The sequence below is a fragment of the Gorilla gorilla genome, chromosome 8 (genome assembly GCF_029281585.2).
Source record: "Gorilla gorilla gorilla isolate KB3781 chromosome 8, NHGRI_mGorGor1-v2.1_pri, whole genome shotgun sequence".
Taxonomy (NCBI): Eukaryota; Metazoa; Chordata; class Mammalia; order Primates; family Hominidae; genus Gorilla; species Gorilla gorilla.
Window position 1 is genome coordinate 72,643,945 of NC_073232.2, and position 17,997 is coordinate 72,661,941.

General features: G+C 39.3%; 1 protein-coding gene across 2 annotated transcripts in view; it reads right to left on the reverse strand.

The window, feature by feature from the left end:
- Positions 1–17,997, reverse strand: part of BMS1 (BMS1 ribosome biogenesis factor) — a 48,886-nt gene that overhangs the window by 21,491 nt on the left and 9,398 nt on the right. For both annotated transcript variants that reach the window (XM_031015383.3, XM_031015384.3), the window contains 8 exons: positions 17,784–17,926; positions 16,939–17,060; positions 16,409–16,596; positions 15,562–15,701; positions 12,325–13,082; positions 12,033–12,134; positions 10,931–11,088; positions 7,339–7,420 (listed from right to left, as the gene is read on the reverse strand). In XM_031015383.3, coding sequence (XP_030871243.3) covers positions 7,339–7,420; positions 10,931–11,088; positions 12,033–12,134; positions 12,325–13,082; positions 15,562–15,701; positions 16,409–16,596; positions 16,939–17,060; positions 17,784–17,926 — 1,693 coding nt within the window. The remainder of the gene's footprint in view (positions 1–7,338; positions 7,421–10,930; positions 11,089–12,032; positions 12,135–12,324; positions 13,083–15,561; positions 15,702–16,408; positions 16,597–16,938; positions 17,061–17,783; positions 17,927–17,997) is intronic.

A 17,997-nucleotide genomic window follows, 5' to 3' on the forward strand; every position in this document is an offset into this window, starting at 1 on the left:
GGTCGCTCACGCCTATAATCCCAGCACTCTGGGAGGCTGAGGCAGGCAGATCACTGGCGTTCAGGAGTTTGAGACCAGCCTGAGCAACATAGTGAGACCCCATCTCTACCCCCAAAAAATTTAATTAAAAAAAAAAGAAGGAAAAGCCATACAAGTTGAAAAGAAAGAAATAACACTGTCTCTATGTTTTCTACACAACTGTCTGTGTAGACAATCCCAGGCAATCTACAAAGACAAAACAAAACAAAACCCTACAACTAATAAGTGAGTTTAGCAGGACAAAAGAGAAACAAATGAAAATCAATCAAAATCAAATACTTAGGTCTAAACTTATCAAAACATATTCCCAACTGGTATGCTGAAAATTATAATACTGATGAAAGAAATAAAAACTAAAATAAATAAATATACTGTGTTCATCTATTTTAATACTCAAAATAGAAAAAGATTATCCCCCCAAACTGATCTATAGGTTTAATGCAATCCCTATCAAAATCCCAGGTAAGTTGTTGTAGACATAAACAAGTTTATTCTAAAATTTATAGGGAAAGTCACAAGCCTTGGGATAGCTTAACCAATCTTGAAAAACAAGAATAAAGTAAGAGGACTCACTCTACTCAACATTAACACTCACTATAAAGCTACAGGAACGTAGACAGCAAGGGTGGTACTGGCCAAGGGATTGACATGTGAAGTCAATAGAACACAAGAGAACCCAGAAACAGATTCACAGAAAGATGCTTAACTAATTTTTTACAAAAGTCAAAAGCAATTCAATAAAATAAGTGGTGCTAGAAAAATTATACAACTGCAGGCGAAAATATAAACCTTGAGCTAAGCCTCATATCTCATAAAATGAAAAAATCAAAATAGATCATGGGCGTAAAGAGAAAACAAAAAATACTATAAAAAACTGGTAAATCGGATTTCATCAAAAATAAAAACTTTTGGCCCGACGTGATGGCTCACGCCTGTAATCCCAGCACTTTGGGAGGCCAAGGCAGGCAGATCACGAGGTCAGGAGATGGAGACCATCCTGGCGAACACTGTGAAACCCCGTCTCTACTAAAAATACAAAAAAAATTAGCCGGACGTGGTGGTGGGCACCTGTAGTCCCAGCTACTCGGGAGGCTGAGGCAGGAGAATGGCATGAACCCGGGGGACAGAGCTTGCAGTGAGTGGAGATCGCGCCACTGCACTCCAGCCTGGGCAACAGGGAGAGACTCTGTCTCAAAAAACAAATAATAATAAAAAATAAATAAATAAATAAATAAAAAATAAAAACTTCTGCTCTGTGAAAGGCCCCGTTAAGAAAATGAAAACTACAGACTAGGAGAAAGTATCTGCAAATCACACGTCCGACGATGGAGTTAAACATACAATGAACTCACAGTACCCAACCCAACCCAATTTTTAAAAGTGCAAAAAAAAGACATCCCCAGACATTTTTTATCTGTATAGAAGATATAAAAATGCAAATAAACACATGAAAAAATGCACACCATTATTAGCCAATGGGGAAGTATATCTTAAAACCACAATGAAATATCACATACCTATTAGAATAGCTAGAATAAACAACAGTGAGAACACCACACATTGTCAAGGATGTAAAGAAATTGGATCACTCACATAATTGCTAGTAGAAACATCAAATGGCCCAACTACTCTGGCAGTCTCCTATGAAACTGTGCAATTACCATATGACCCAGCAATTGCATTATTGGGCATTTATTTCCCAGAAAAATGGGAAGTGCATATTTACACAAAAACTTGTATACAAGTGTTCATAGTAGCTCAATTCTAATAGTCAAAAATTGAAAACAGGCCAGGAGTTCAAGATCAGCCTGAGCAACACAGCAAGATCCTGTCTCTACAAAACAAACAAACAAACAAACAAATCTTAGCCAGGCACGGTGGTGCATGCCAGTAGTCCCAGCTCCTTGGGGGTGCTGATGTGGGAAGATCACTTGAGCCTAGGAGGTCGAGGCTGCAGTGAGCCAATATCACACCACTGTACCCCAGACTGGGCATCAGAGCAAGACCCTGTCTGAAAACAAAACAAAACAAAACAAAACAAAACAAACTGAAAACAACGCAGCTCGATCTTGGATGAATGGTTAAACAAACCGGTACATCCATACAATGGAGCACTACTCAGCAATAAAAAGGAATGACCTATGGTATATGCACCAACTTGAATGGATCTCCAGGAAATTATGCTGAGTGAAAAAAGCCCCTCACAAAAGGTTATAGACTGTATGATTCTGTTTATTTAACATTCTTGAAGATGACAAAATTGTAGAAACAGAAAACACATTAGGTTCACAAGGGAAGGAACTGGGGGCTGGGGAACAGCAGGGGCATGGGTGTGTTTATAAAACAGCAATACAAGCAATCCTTGTGATGGAACTGCTCCGTATCTTAACTGTTGGTAGACACACAAACCTACACATGTGATAAAAGAGCACAGAAGTATAGACACACACACGTAAAACACACACACACACACACACATAAGTGAAACTGGAGAAATCTACATAGGATCAGCAGATTGTATCAATGTTGGCATCCAGGCTGTGACCTTGTATTACAGTACACATAGTATACATAGTACATATATACACAGATACTGCTATAGTACAAGATACAGGAGATCTCTCTGTATTCGTTCTTTTTTTTTTTCTCTGTATTTGTTCTTACAAGTGCATGCCAATCTACAATTACCTCAAACTTAAAAGTTTAATTAGGAAAAAACACACCACAAACTTTTCTTTTGGAAATAGAAAAGGTGATTTTTTTTTTTTTTTTTTTTTTCCTGAGACGGAGTCTCGCGCTGTCGCCCAGGCTGGAGTACAGTGGTGCGATCTCAGCTTACTGCAACCTCTGCCTTCCGGGTTCAAGCAATTCTCCTGCCTCAGCCTCCTGAGTAGCTAGGATTACAGGCGTGTGCCACCACGCTCGGCTAATTTTTGTATTTTTAGTAGAGACGGGGTTTCACCATGTTGGCCAGGCTGGTCTCAAACTCCTGACCTCGTGATCCGCCTGCCTCAGCCTCCCAAAGTGCTAGGATTATAGGCGTGAGCCACTGTGCCCGGCCAGAAAAGGTGATTCTTAAGTTCACTTGGAAAATAAGCAAAATCAGGACAAAGCAAGGATGTTTACTTTGACTTCTAATCCACACTGTCCTGGAAGTTTAAACCAGGGCAGTAAGGCAAGAAAAATTAAGTCATCCAGATAGGAAAGAAAGAAAGTAAAACCACTGGGATCTATCTCAGCCTTTCTGTAGATAAAGAGTTTCCTGCTTGGCTCCCAGAACCATCCTGCACAGAAACTGGGGGAACCATATGAGATTGGACCAAGGTGAAAGGTCAAAGCAGAATTGGAAGCCCAGGCTTTATTGTGCAGAACAGGAGAAAAAGCAGCATAAAAGAAAAAGAATCCTTGGGATAGTAAGAAGTATTTACTTAGAAAACCATGAATACTGTTTAGTCAAAGTTTACCCCTCCCCTCCAAACACACACTTGAGGTCAGGAGTTTGAGACTAGCCTGGCCAACCTGGTGAAACCCCATCTCTACTAAAAATAAAAAAACTAGCCAGGCGTGATAGTGGCTGCCTGTAATCTCAGCTACTCACGAGGCTGGGGCACGAGAATTGCTTGAACCTGGAAGGCAGAGGTTGCAGTGAGCTGAGATCAAGCCACTGCACTCCAGCCTGGGTGACAGAGCGAGACTCTGTCTCAAAAAAAGAACTAACAAGTAATTTAGCAAGATTGCAGGATACAAGATCAATAAAAAAAAAAAAAATCAACTGCATTTCTTATATATTAGCCATACATAAATACAAGTTGATATGAAAATAAACTGTTGAGAGTTGTATAAGACCTGTATCCTGAAAACCTTGCTGAGAGAAATTAAAGAACAAGATAAATGGAGAGTTACTATGTTCATAGATCAGAAAACTCAATGTGGTTAAGATGGCAATTTTCCCAAATTGTTTACAAGTTCCATGAAATCCCAATCAAAATTGCAGTGGGCTTTTTTATAGCAATTGACATGCCCATCTTAAAATTTATATGAAAATGCAAAGAACCTAGATTAACCAAAACAACTTTGAAAAGGAGACTAAAGTTTGAAAAACTACCTGAAGTTAAAAACTACTTAATTCCAAGACTAATTATAAAGCTGTAAGTAACAGAGACAGGGTTGGTATTGGTACAAAAATAAACAAATATATCAATGGAACAGAACAGAGAGCCCAGAAATATTCACCCATATATGGCCAACCAATACAGGGCAATTCAATGGGGGAAAAAAATAGATTTTCAGCAGATGGTGCAGGGAAAAGTAGATATCAATATGTCAAAAGGAACCTAAATCCATACCCAACACCCTATAAAAAATTAACTCAAAAAAAATTATAGACCTAAACGTAAAACCTGAAACTGTAAGACTCACAAAATATATGAGACAATTTGTGACATTGGGTGAGGCAAAGATTTCTTACATGCTCTATGAAAAGCACAGTCCGTAAGAGAAAATTTTGGGCAGGGCACAGTGGCTCATGCCTGTAATCCCAGCACTTTGGGAGGCTGAGGCGGGTGGATCACCTGAGGTCAGGAGTTCAAGACCAGCCTGACCAACATGGCGAAACCCCATCTCTACTAAAAACACAAAAATTAGGCAGGCGTGGTGGCGGGCGCCTGTAATCCCAGTTACTCGGGAGGCTGAGGCAGGAGAATGGCTTGAACCCAGGGGGCAGAGGTTGCAGTGAGCCGAGATGACATCGCACTCTGGGAGACAGAGCAAGACTCCATCCCAAAAAAGAAAAATTTTTTTTGATGAATTGACCTACACCAGAACTAAATACTTTGCTCTGTGAAAAACACTATTAAAAATAGAAAAGACAAGGCACACGCTAGGCAAAAATAATTGGATAACACATGTGATACAGAATTTGTATCAAAAATACACAAATTTTCTTAGAATTCAACAAAATTAAAATAATGTACAAAAGATTCAGACAGATATTTCATCAAAGAAGACACAGACAGCAAATAAGCACATGAAAAAATGTTCGATACCATTAGTCACTAAAACTACAAGATACTACTCTATGCCTAAAAGAAGGCCTACAATTTAAAAAGACTGATACTATCAGGTACAGGGAAAGATGTAGAGTGAAGCAACCGGAAGTTGCATAAAGTTATGGTGGCAATGGAAAATGGTATAAACACTTTGGAAAACAGTTAGGTAATTTCTTAAAAAATTAAATGTGTACCTATCATATGACCCATTTAGTCCATTCTGAACTACTTATTTACCCAAAAGAAATAAAAGCGGTGGTTCACATAAAGACTTCTAAAAAATGTTCATAGCAGCTTTACTCATAATAGCCAAAACCTGGAAATAATTGTTTATCAACAGGTTAACAGATAAATAAATTGCTATACATCATACAATGGACTACCCACTAGCCAACAAAAAGAAATGAAGATGCAACAGCATGGATGAATCTTGAAATAATCATGCTGAGTAAAAGAAGTTAGACAGAAAAGAGTACATATTGTAGGATCCCATTTCAATTAAATTCTAAAGGGCACAACCTACTGAATAGTGACACAAGGCAGCTGAATGTACCTGGTGATGGAAGAGGACAAGATGGAGAGTTACAAAGTGGCGTAAGAAAACCGTGGGGGTGACAAATGTGTTCATTATTTTGATTGTGGTGATGGTATATTCACATATCAAAGCTTATCAAATTGTATACTTTAAATACTGTAGTTTACCATCAATTATACCTCACTAAAGTGATTAAAAAAGAAACCCACCACACTTTCTTTTGAAAACAGAAAAGACGATTCTTAAGTTCCTACGGAAAAAACAATAAGCAAGTGAGAATAGTCAGGAGAATCCTAAAAGAAGCCCCCCAGCAGAACAAAAAGGGAAACTGTTGAGACACGGTTTTAATAACTGGTATCTTAGTAACGTGATAAAGCTGCATAGAGTACTAAATTATAGTAATAATAAATGAACCAACAGAGATCAATGATATTAACTAGAAGGCCCAGAAAAAAAATTATATATATATAAAGAATACATTCACATACTACAGACTAGGCACAGTGGCTCATGCCTCTAATCCCAGCACTTTGGAAGGCTAAGGCAGGAAGATTGCTTAAGCCCAGGAATTCAAGGCCAACCTAGGCAACATGGCAAGACCCCCATCTGTACAAAATATTTAAAAATTAGCCAGGCATGGTGGTATACATTTGTGGTTCAAGCTACTCAGGAGGCTGAGGCAGGAGTATCTCTTAAGCCTAGGAGTTTGAGACCAGCCTGGGCAACATAAAAAGACTGTCTGTACAAAAAAATTTTTAAATTAGCTGGGTGTAGTGATGCAAGCCTGTGGTCCTAGCTACTCGGGAGGCTTCAGTCTGAGAGGTTGAGGCTGCAGTGGGCCATGACCACACCATAGCACTCCAGTCTGGGTAACAGAGCGACATCCTGTCTCAAGACAAAACAAAAAGAATGACCTTCCAAAAAACCATGTGGCAGTTGCAATCCATAAAAATGACTCAATTCTAACACTTATGACTCTGTCTTATGATAATAAAAAAGTGTGAGCCAAGAATTATTCCAAAGTTGTTCAGTGTGGAGTTCTTTATAAAATGAACAAAGTATAAAACTACTTAGATATTGAAAAAATTGTGACTTCAATAATGGTATGATAATAATAAATAATAATATTTTATTTTAAATAAAATATTTTTTATTTCATTTTAAATAATAAAAATGAAATATTTGAAAAAATTTAATGACAATATTTATATAAAGTACATCACTTAAGCAATCCTCCTGCCAAAAATTATATAAAGTACAACTAAAAAGGTTTAAACACACAATTTTTAAATGACTAGAAGGAAAAAGTTGAAGAAGCTAACAAAGGTTTTTTTATGGGTTGGTAGAATTCTGGTATGTTATGTACTTTTCATTCGAAATTTTCCACAATGCATACTACCTTTATTATGAAAAAAATATAAATGTTATTTGTATATATTTTTCACATCACACAAAATCTATTTTTAACAAACACATGATTAAAATTTATGGAAAGTTTCTCACTTTTAAAGTCCATATGCAGTAAATCAGCCAACTGAGAAAATAAGATCATCATAAAAGGAAAACCCAGAATATTACCTGGTTCATTACTCCTGTCTGAATTCCCAAAGCATTTGACAAGTGACTATTATTTTCAATTTGACTATTGTCTAAGATACTGAAGAAAATAAAGTTTAGAGAAGCCAGTCTTCCTGAAGAACCCAGCTCTTTACTTACCATCTTCTGCTAAGACCTTGGTTGCATCTTTATCATCTTCCCACTTTCCAGTCACGAAGCAATCTCTGATACTGTTCATAACCTTACGCAGAAAAGTCAGCACTTAGGTGAGGTGTTCCAATCACTCAGCAAAACAACTCTAAGAAATGGCAGTAGGTGACAACTTGCCTTTAAATATTTCCCACTTTCATGGATATTCTCATTCCAAATGAGCCCAGAAAATAACTTTACCTTTGATGGAGACAGTATAACCACAGAGATAAAACACATTAAGCAGCAGACAGGGAAAGTATTAAATACTACTACTCTACTGACCTCATAAGTAAACAAACAGATAATTACTAATTCAACTGATTTTCAATTTTATTAAGGTTTCTAAGGCAATGCAATGAGACAGTAGTTTACAAAGCTGGTCTTGCTATTTGTTAATCTAAACCTGTTTGAAAACTTAATTCCTATAAAATGGGAGAAGATATTTGCAAATTATGTATCTGATAAGGGACTTATATCCAGAATATATAAACAACGCATACAACTAAGTAATCCAATTTTTGAAGTGGGCAAACAATATGAAGAATATGTACAAATAGCCAATAAGCACATGAAAAGATGTTCAACATCATTATCTATCAGGGAATGCAAGTCAATACTACAATGAGATACAACTTCACCCCCTCTAGGATGGCTATAATCAAAAAGACAGATAATAGCAAGTGCTGATGAAGAACTGGTGAAACTGGAACCCACCTACAGTGCCAGTGGGTAAGTAAAATGGCACAGTCACTTTTGAAAAGAGAAATGAGACAGTATATAAGGGAAAAAAATCTTTTAACTGTTTTCAGTAGTCATATTATTCTGACACTATTTTGTGTGTAATATGGGATAAAGCAAATGAGTAATTATGTGATTCTCTAATTTCATCATCTGCTGATTCAACCAAGGAATAATTCTCCAGTGGAAGAATGAATAAGATGTAGTCCTGTATGTGAACTGGAAATATCTATATGAGCTCTCCTGGTTCGGGGTCACTGAGAAGGCCTAGAAGTAATGACCAACTCATGGCAGTAGCATTCCTATGCCTAGGCTGTCACGTTGAAATACCATTTCCTACTAAAAGAAATCAGGATTACTTATGGGTGATTCCAAGTGCTCTCTCATAACATAGAGCAAGAATTGATAAAGAATGACTATGATTGTAACATAAGGACTCAGGAGCTGGTGTGCACAGACTCTTACAGGCCACAGGTGGGATAAAGAGGAGCTTCAATAAGGGATAACAGGTGCAGGAGCACAAGGCACATCAACTACATTTATATCCATGACATCACAGTGAAACTTACAAACAAGTATCCTTTGGAGAATCACTCCAAAAACTGATTAAAAAATCAAGCATGGGCTGGGTGCAGTGGCTCACACCTGTAATCCCAGCACTTTGGGAGGCCGAGGCAGGTGCATCAGGAGGTCAGGAGTTCGAGACCAGCCTGACCAACGTGGTGAAACCCCGTCTCTACTAAAAATACAAAAAAATTAGCTGGGCGTAGTGGCGGGCGCCTGTAATATCAGCTACTCGGGAGGCTGAGGCAGGAGAATGGCATGAACCCGGGAGGCAGAGCTTGCAGTGAGCTGAGATTGTGCCACTGCACTCCAGCCTGGGCGACAGAGCAAAACTCTGTCTCAAAAAAAAAAAAATCAAGCATTTACCCCATATATATGGCAGTGGATAACCAAATAGTAGAAGACGAAAAGTTTCTTTTTAAAGAAGTGTTACAGCTAATACATAAAGAGAAATGATTGAATGGAACATCACCACTCTACATTCTTAAGAAATTGGTATGGTTCTAGGCATTGAGCACCAACAACTGATAACATCCAACAGCATTATAAGGACACAACCAGTCTTTATGCGCCTCCTAATGAGAAAACACCATCACCTGGGAAGCAGTTTCGCCGAAAAATAAAAATCAAATTTAAATCCCATCCAACTGCTAGATGTTTTGTCTACAGGGTAACTAGAAATATGTGACTATTTAAATTAATCTTAATTAAGATTAAATAAAATTTAAAATTTAGTTCTCCAGTCTCATTAGCCACATTTAAAGAGCTCAGTAGCCACAAGTAGCCACAACCCACAGCTCAGATATACATTCCTCTCATTACAGAAGTTCTATTGGTATTGCTCCATACCCATTCACAGGAAATACAGGAGGGCCTGGGAAACTCCAGAGGGATGCAAAGCAATCCACAAAATCCAGAATACAAGAAACTCTACAGACCAAAGACTTGGTTTATTAAATAAAATGTAACCAAAGAAAGAAATGGGAAGGAAAGATTGTTGACTAAAAATGTTAAAAGATAGACTGAAAAACAGTAATGAAGACCAAGTAAAAGTAAACTATGATGCTTATGGAAGCATGGAGGAGGAAACCAGGAAGAAAAGGAAAGCATCACCTTAAGAGGCTGGACTACACCACCTTCTACAGGGAGGAAGGGGACTGTGGCTGGTGTCGCAATTGAGCAGCAAAGCTTGATTTCCCAGCCTGAGTGCTGAGTACAGGGATATTCACCTTCTGGCAATCCATTAGGCTGAACAATTGTTTTTACGTGGTTTTCTATATCTGTATTAAATTTCACCATAAAAAAATGGTTAAATAAAATCTCATAAAGTACATTAAATGTTATCTGGTGAATTACAATAGGCAGTATGATAGCAATTGGGCCTCTGTGAGAAGTGACATCTAAGCCAAACTGAATTGACAAAAAGAAAGCAGCCTTTGGAAGATCAGAACATTCCAGAAGAGAATAGAGAGAAAGGGGCTGGCGCGATGGCTCACTCCTGTAATCCCAGCACTCTGGGAAGTTCCAAGGCAGGAAGATCACTCGAACCCAGAGTTCGAAACTAGCTCAACATGGTGAAACATTATCTCTACAAAAAATGCAAAAATTAGCCAGGCCTGGTGGCTCGTGCCTATAGTCCCAGCTACTCTGGAGGCTGAGGTGGGAGGATCCCTTGAGCCCAGGAGGTCGTGGCTGCATTGAGCCATACACTTGTGCCACTACACTCCAGCCTGGGCTGCAGAGAAAGAACATATCTCAAAGAGAGAGAGAGAGAAAGAGAAGAGGTCTAAGAGGAGGGTAAGCTGTGGTGAGTTTGAGTACTGAATGAATTCCAGTGTGACTACAAAATGGTAAGCTGCAGGAAGAACATATACAGGTATCACAGATTTCTCTATGCTTACAAATAGCAGAAACTATAAATGTTAACTCAGGGATGCTACATATATCCTAGTGATAAGACACAAAATACATCTGATGTATAAAAACTTATGTGTGATGTTTCAAAATAAAGATGCACACTACTGTCCACACTGAAAGCTGAACCTGTCCTCTGTGGGCCATGTACATGGTCTAACTAAACTCAGAACATGTTACTGCTTAGGATGCATGAAGCGCCCACTACAATATCTGGGAGAATGACCTGTAATCCTGTAAAAATAAGAAGCCAACAACAGGTAAGCAATATTGACATCCGATAATCTTATTCTAGAACAATTCGCTAATTCTCTAATAAATCAAATGTACTACCCAGCCTTACCTCCTCTAAATCCCAGTCATGGGGGGCCTCCACAAGAAATCTGGAGCAGTCCAAAGAGTCAGCCTTGTGCTTACACTCTCTGTCAGGCTGGTTGACACGAAACAACCCTCCAAGCTCTTCTCGAGTATCATCATCTTCTTCTTCATTATCTTCTGTCACTAAAGAGCACACCATGGCAGAAAAGTGAGAACAAAAATTACAGCCCTAGAGGACTCATCATTTTCAACCAGTTAGGCCATGAGTCTTTGAACTCAGGAACTGAGGGACTCTGTCTGTGGTGGGTATGGCAATGGCCACATAAGAGTTAGGCATTGAGAGGGCAGGGCAGCCACAGATGAAGAGAGCCAGGCAGCTATTGCTCTACATGTGTGGGGCTCCTGTGCTCCTGCATGGGAGCAGCTAAGAGGCCGAGGAGTGAGAATATTAGCGGTGAAGGGAGGGAAGGGAATTTAAAGGCAGAGCTTTAGATTATTAAAGAAGAGCTCTAAAGAGTGTTGAGCCTCTCATCACTAAGAGTACCTAGACAAAACCTGAATGAAAATCAGTATACAACAACCTTCCCAATTCAGTGGGCTGAGCCCAAATGTCTCACCATGTGGCCTTGATCTCACCATGCAGTAACCAGGGAGCACAATGTAAAGTTCACCACTATGTATTTATTTTTGCATTAATTCTACCAGAAAGAACATATTGGTAAGTTTAGTAAAGCATAAAATCAGAAGACAAGGGCAAAAGGGAGAACAAAATGTGTTATACAGGGTTCTCATTCTCAGAAAGGAAAAAAATAAATATTTTTATGGGCAGGAATATTTTTCTGGCACTAATCCACAAAAAAATTCTCATGAAGGACTTTTAAATAGGGGACATAACATGATCCAATGGACGGTATTTGCATCAAGTTTTACAGCAAACCCATAAGTCTACTTTATAAGACCAATGTGTGGTCCTCATAAGCTGATGATTAGAGACATCTGTCAAATATGAAATGTGATGGACAGCAATTATGGATGTCAACAATACCAGCCGAATCCTCCAACCAATTCCCTCATCTAAATAATCAGAGAAACTAAAACATTTCCAGTTCTGAACCAGAATTCTTTACCTGTCCCATAAATAAGCTTTCGGAGGTTTGGAGCTGCTTGCTGCTGCCTCAGAAAGGCCTCAGCTGCCTTTCTGGAAAGGTCTTCCTTCCACTTGAGGGCACCTGAAACGACCAATGCCAACCTCCAGTTAGGCTTATTCATGTGTCTCCCCTCCCTTGAGATCCATCCACAATGCAGCTTTTCAACAGTTAACAAAATCACAGAATCAACAGACCCCTAAATGTAGACATTCCTTTGGTTACCATTTCGAGAGCCAAGTTCATAGCAGCAACCAACTACATTTAAGCTTACCTGACGTTTCTTTGGAATCATTATTTTCTTCCTTGTAATCTTCTTCCTCTTTGAGTAAATTTTCTATATCACTGGTCTCATCAATGAAGTTCTGTGGCCCCAGTTTCTGACCACTGCTCACTTGAGAAGGCTTTGAAAGCTTTTTTCTAATAGCCTCTTCATTTTCTGAGTCTTCTTCCTCTGCACTGAGTGAGGAGCTTTCTTCAGATTCATCTTCAGATGCAAACACCTCTTCAGCTGTGCAATGCCCAGAATCGAAAGTGGGGAGAGCTGCTTTCTTCATCAGCAAAGACTTCTCCAGATTCACATGGTCACTTTGGCAATTAGCTGGCGACAGCCCTGCTTTACTACCTTCTCCAGCAGCCTTTGATCCTGAAATGCCCTTCTCTCCTGCAGTGCAGTCCTCTTCTTCACTGCTTTCATCAGCTTCCTCCTCTTCCCCTTCTTCCGCTGAGCTCCTCTCAAGGTCATCGTCACTGTCAGCAAATGCTGGCAAATCCATTTCACTGTCTGCTTCCAACTCAAGTTTCCGTCGTTTGATGCCCTTAACAGCCATATACTGGTCAGTCATCTCAGCATTTTCCTCCTCTTCTGCTTCCTCATCACTAGAGCCATTTTCCAACCCGTCATCTTCAGACATTTCATCATCTTCTTCATCATCACTATCTCCAGATTCATCTTCGTCTCCAAAAATGGCTTTCCGACGCATTCGACCAGTGTTCAAGTCCATTTGTTTTTCCTCCTTTGGCATCATTAGCCTGTATTACCAAGGAAATACAAAATAATTCAATTTGTATATTAATCAGCTAATCTAGAAATGGCAATATAGTCAATGAAAATACAAAGAAATAGAAAATGTCAAGGAATTGTTTAAGATGACATAGCATAGGGAAAATATGATTTGATAAACATTGGAAGAGTTAAGAAGCAAACTCGGGCATGGTTCCCTAACACCACACTTCAAAAGAACTTATAGAGAGAATAAACGAATAACCCTTAAAAAACAAAAATCTAATTTTAGAAAAAAATTGCTCAAAAGGGAAGTTAGTTTTGTAGATCTTTTGGAAAGCTGATTAATTTCTAAGCTAAAAACACATGATCCTTAAGAGAAATGGCTAAGTCCAGGCCCAAAGCAGAAAGAAGGCAAAATGAGCCTGGATCCTCTTGTTCTGTCAGAAAGTGAGAAATGCTCAAAGACTAACAGAGACAGTTGAAAGGACACAGGAGACAGGCTGAAGGCTCCTGCAGCCAAATCTGGGACAGCATAGGCATCAGGAAGAATAATGATAGTGATGGAAAATAACCCATGGAACAAAACACAAGTGCATTAGTCAGCAGTGATACCGAAATAAAGGGGAGAAGAGAAAGCTCTTTGTTAAAAATGCCAGCTAACAAACGTAGGAGGAATGACAGAGGAAGAACATCCATTTTAAGTCACCAGTGCTATAACTGATACAGAAGAATCATCAGGAAGCTAAAATCACAGGATAAAAGAAAACTGTATGAAGCTATTTAATATAGCAAGATATATAAAATTATGAAAACATAAATTTGAAAAAACTGAAAATCATACCATAAGAGATGGGTAAGTTAGAATACAGCAATAATAGGCCAGGGGTAGTGGCTCACATCCGTAATCCCAGAACTTTGGGAGGCCAAGGCAGGAGGATTGCTTGAGCCCAGGAGTTTGAGACCAGCCTGGGCAACATGGTGAGACCTAATCTCTAGAAAAAAAAAAAAAATTAGCTGGGAGTGGTGGCGCACTCCTGTAGTCCCAGCTACTTGGGGGGCTGAAGCAGGAGGACCACTTGAGCCTGGGAGTTCAAGGCTGAAGTGAGCCAAGATCATACCACTGCACTCCAGCCTGGGAGACAAAGCAAGATCTTGTCACAAAAAAAAAAAAGAATACACCAATAATAACAAAATGATGACTACATAAAGACTGTATAGAAGAAGGAAATGACAAAGGACTATAAATCATGCTGCTATAAAGACACATGCAAACGTATGTTTATTGCGGCACTATTCACAATAGCAAAGACTTGGAACCAACCCAAATGTCCAACAATGATAGACTGGATTAAGAAAATGTGGCACATATACACCATGGAATACTATGCAGCCATAAAAAAGGATGAGTTCATGTCCTTTGTAGGGACATGGATGAAATTGGAAATCATCATTCTCAGTAAACTATCGCAAGAACAAAAAACCAAACACCACATATTCTCACTCATAGGTGGGAATTGAACAATGAGAACACATGGACACAGGAAGAGACACCACACTCTGGGGACTGCTGTGGGGTGGGCAGAGGAGGGAGGGATAGCATTGGGAGATATACCTAATGCTAGATGACGAGTTAGTGGGTGCAGTGCACCAGCATGGCACATGTATACATATGTAACTAACCTGCACATTGTGCACATGTACTCTAAAACTTAAAGTATAATTAAAAAAAAAAGAAGGAAATGATAATATAGAAATAAAATCATGTATTTTAACTGTAACTATATTAGAAGAGAGTATTCTTGTGGACAAAGATGACTAGAAGGATATGCAAAAGTGAAAATAGCTAGTAATCTCATTATAAAGGAGTGATCTTTCGGCGAACACTTCGTACCTGTCAGGCATTCTGCTAGGTAGTTTATGCACATTGTACCAAATTACATACTATATAATCTCAAAATTTTCAGATAAATTTTACTGGGAGTCATAAATCAATACAACAAAACCAATGTTTTGCAAACATCCACTGTGTATAAAGGTATACAAATCCCCAACCCAGACTGAAAAATAATTCACATGAGCCATACATCCACGGAAACCTACCCACAGGAGATAATACAACACAATCTAAATAAAACTTTCAGAGACAAGGCATGTGGCTTCTGGACAGCCACAAACTCCCTGACTCTGCTCTAGTGTTTTGGCCACCAAAAGAAAGCCAAGTGGCTTCAGGTCTCTTAAAAAACAAAAGGCAACCTATGGAAGATGGCATGGTATTTGAGGAATATTTGGGGTCTGTTGAAAAATGCATCCTACAATTTATTTCAAGAAAAGACTCCCTTGTAATGTCAGGTAAGTGAAGAGCCCTCAGAGACACACGCACACACAAAGAGAAACAAAACAACACAGAATGAATACCACCAAAATGTGTTATGATGGCTGAATTATGGGTGATATGATCTTTTGTAATACATCTTTTTATTAAAAATAGAAAAAAAGCAGACTTACCCTTGATTATCTATATCCTCTGACCCAAGTGGCTTGGAATCAGAAAACAGCGTCACTCGACTTGAAGCCATCTTGGCATCAATGGTGGAGTGGGTAGAGATGAGACTCTGGACCAGCTCATGGGTGGGCCCCACCTCGTCCTGTCAAGACCACCAAGAAAGGGCACGTGAGGAAAGCACAAAGATCCTGGAGAGACACGAGCTTCACTCAGTTTCTCAAAATTATCTTAGACACATTTCCTAAGAAGCTTTCTTAATGCCTCAAAAAGCAGAGAAGAAAATCCTTACAACAAAGCTTGAAATGGATCCCCATCTCCATTAAACTTTTCCAAAGTTCAGGGAGTATATAACCTGATAACCTAAACAACCTAGCTAGAAAAACCTCAGCTCCAAAGCTGCAACAATGCTAGCTTTTCTAATATTTTAAAATAACCCTGATTTTAACCCAATAAAATTCCACTTCAGAACAAAGAAATAAATATTTGAAATCCACTTTAAAATACAGCATGAGGAGACCATTGTGAATGAGAAAAAGACCAATGAAAGCTGGAAAGCACACTGATTTTGTAGAAACGGGGATGGGCCGTGCAGGCGCCACACGGCAGCAATGCCCACTCTGGGGCCATGGATCAAGAAGGAATGAAGGAGAGGACTCTTCTGCTTGGTACAATGAAAAAAAAGTATTATTTTTATCCTATATATTTACAATATGCATTTGGGCCTTTATTATAAGTACAAGAGAAAAATCTTCAATAAATAAAAGCTGAGTACATTACTTTTTGTGATTAAAAAATAGATTCAGAAAGAATACTGAGAGTTCAGAGAAATGACTCCCGTCTCACCGATACCTGAAAACCGTGGCTGCCACCAAGGTCAACATAGACAGCGTCTTTGTCATACAGCACACCCCCAACTCCAGAAAGAGGCGCATAAACCAGCTTCTCCTTCTCATTTAAACAGCGCTTCTTTTGTTGTTCAGGAAGAGCACAAGGGTCTGGGAGGAAACTGATGTCACTCACGGCAAAATCTCCTACCCCTGGAAGACAGAACCCAAAAGCCAGCTTCAGCTGACAAGAAGTCAGAAGCATCTACCATTGACTAGGGGGTTAAATATGATCCACAGTCCAAGGGCTTAACCCATGACACTAAAGAAGGGCATTGTGCCACACTGGAACAGTGGCCCTCTAGCTACAAGACAAGAGGTCAGAGAAGAGGGGATTCAGTAACACCTTTGCAGGCCTACACATAGGTGGCTTACTTTTAAAACCTCCAGCAAGGCCATCTTCCCTTGTTTGGTCATTTTTCAGTTTTCCTGAGAAATGAAGCCATCCCAAGAATCCTATGTGTAATTCTAGTATGTTCTACAACAAGAGAATACCTGGCATGTGAATTTGGCTTTTATTTTTCAAGTGTGCTCCTCTTAAATAACCATAAAGTGACACCTTCCGGTCACATTTGATGTTTGTTCGGATATCCTCTGGGTTTGTCAAATCTTCCATCCTAGAAAAATAAATTCAATCACAGCAGAAATGAATGCCAAAAGTTCCTATACCTCCTTTCATGTGTCAATGATTCATCACACTCTTGTCCATTAAGCATGTCATTTAGAAAACTAGAAAATGCAGAAATAAGGAAGCACCATTCACCATCCACCAGAGGAAAAGGGGCAGACACACAACTGTGTCTCTAGGCTGAAAGTGATATTCATTCCGTAAGACACCAGACAGGGAGATGACGTCCACCTGGGGTCGGGGAAGAGTGAAGAACATATTCAGAAAATCCCTTTCTGGAAGAGGGCGAGCCTGTGCTCTGGGATTTTTACTGTGGCTTGGATTCTGGCAGGTGGAAAAAGGGAACTCCAGGCTGAGAAAACCACACGAGGAAGAGCACAAAGGAAGGAAACAGAAGGCACACACGAAGGACTCAAGCACCCGGGCATGAAGGCAGCATCACTGAAAACTGAGGCTGAATGTAGGATGGGGCCACATCCTGTAGCCTTAAATACTTCCAAGTTCTCCCATTTTCCTAAACATCTCATAATTAATTTACTCCCAAAGGCACGGCATCTTTGAGCAATGATATAAGTAGACATTTTCCATCAACTACACTTCTATCCCCCCTATTCAAATCGGCACAAAATAAATCCTATCACTGTTCTTTTTCTAGCCTTTTTAGCTTTGAAATATACGGCCCAGGAAGAAAAAGCTTAAAATCATATTTTACCTGTCTGCCAGGATATAAGGGTGAGAAGTTTGCCATGTGAGAGGCCTAAACTTCATAACTGTAATAAAACGGCCCAGATTGTGGATTTCTTGGTTTTGATATTCTCCATGCACCATTCCAGAAAGGTAGAACAGCTTGGCACCCTAAACATTAGAGGAAAATTAAAAATTAAATTTCAATTAAATTATCATCAATACTGCAACAAAATAAAAGC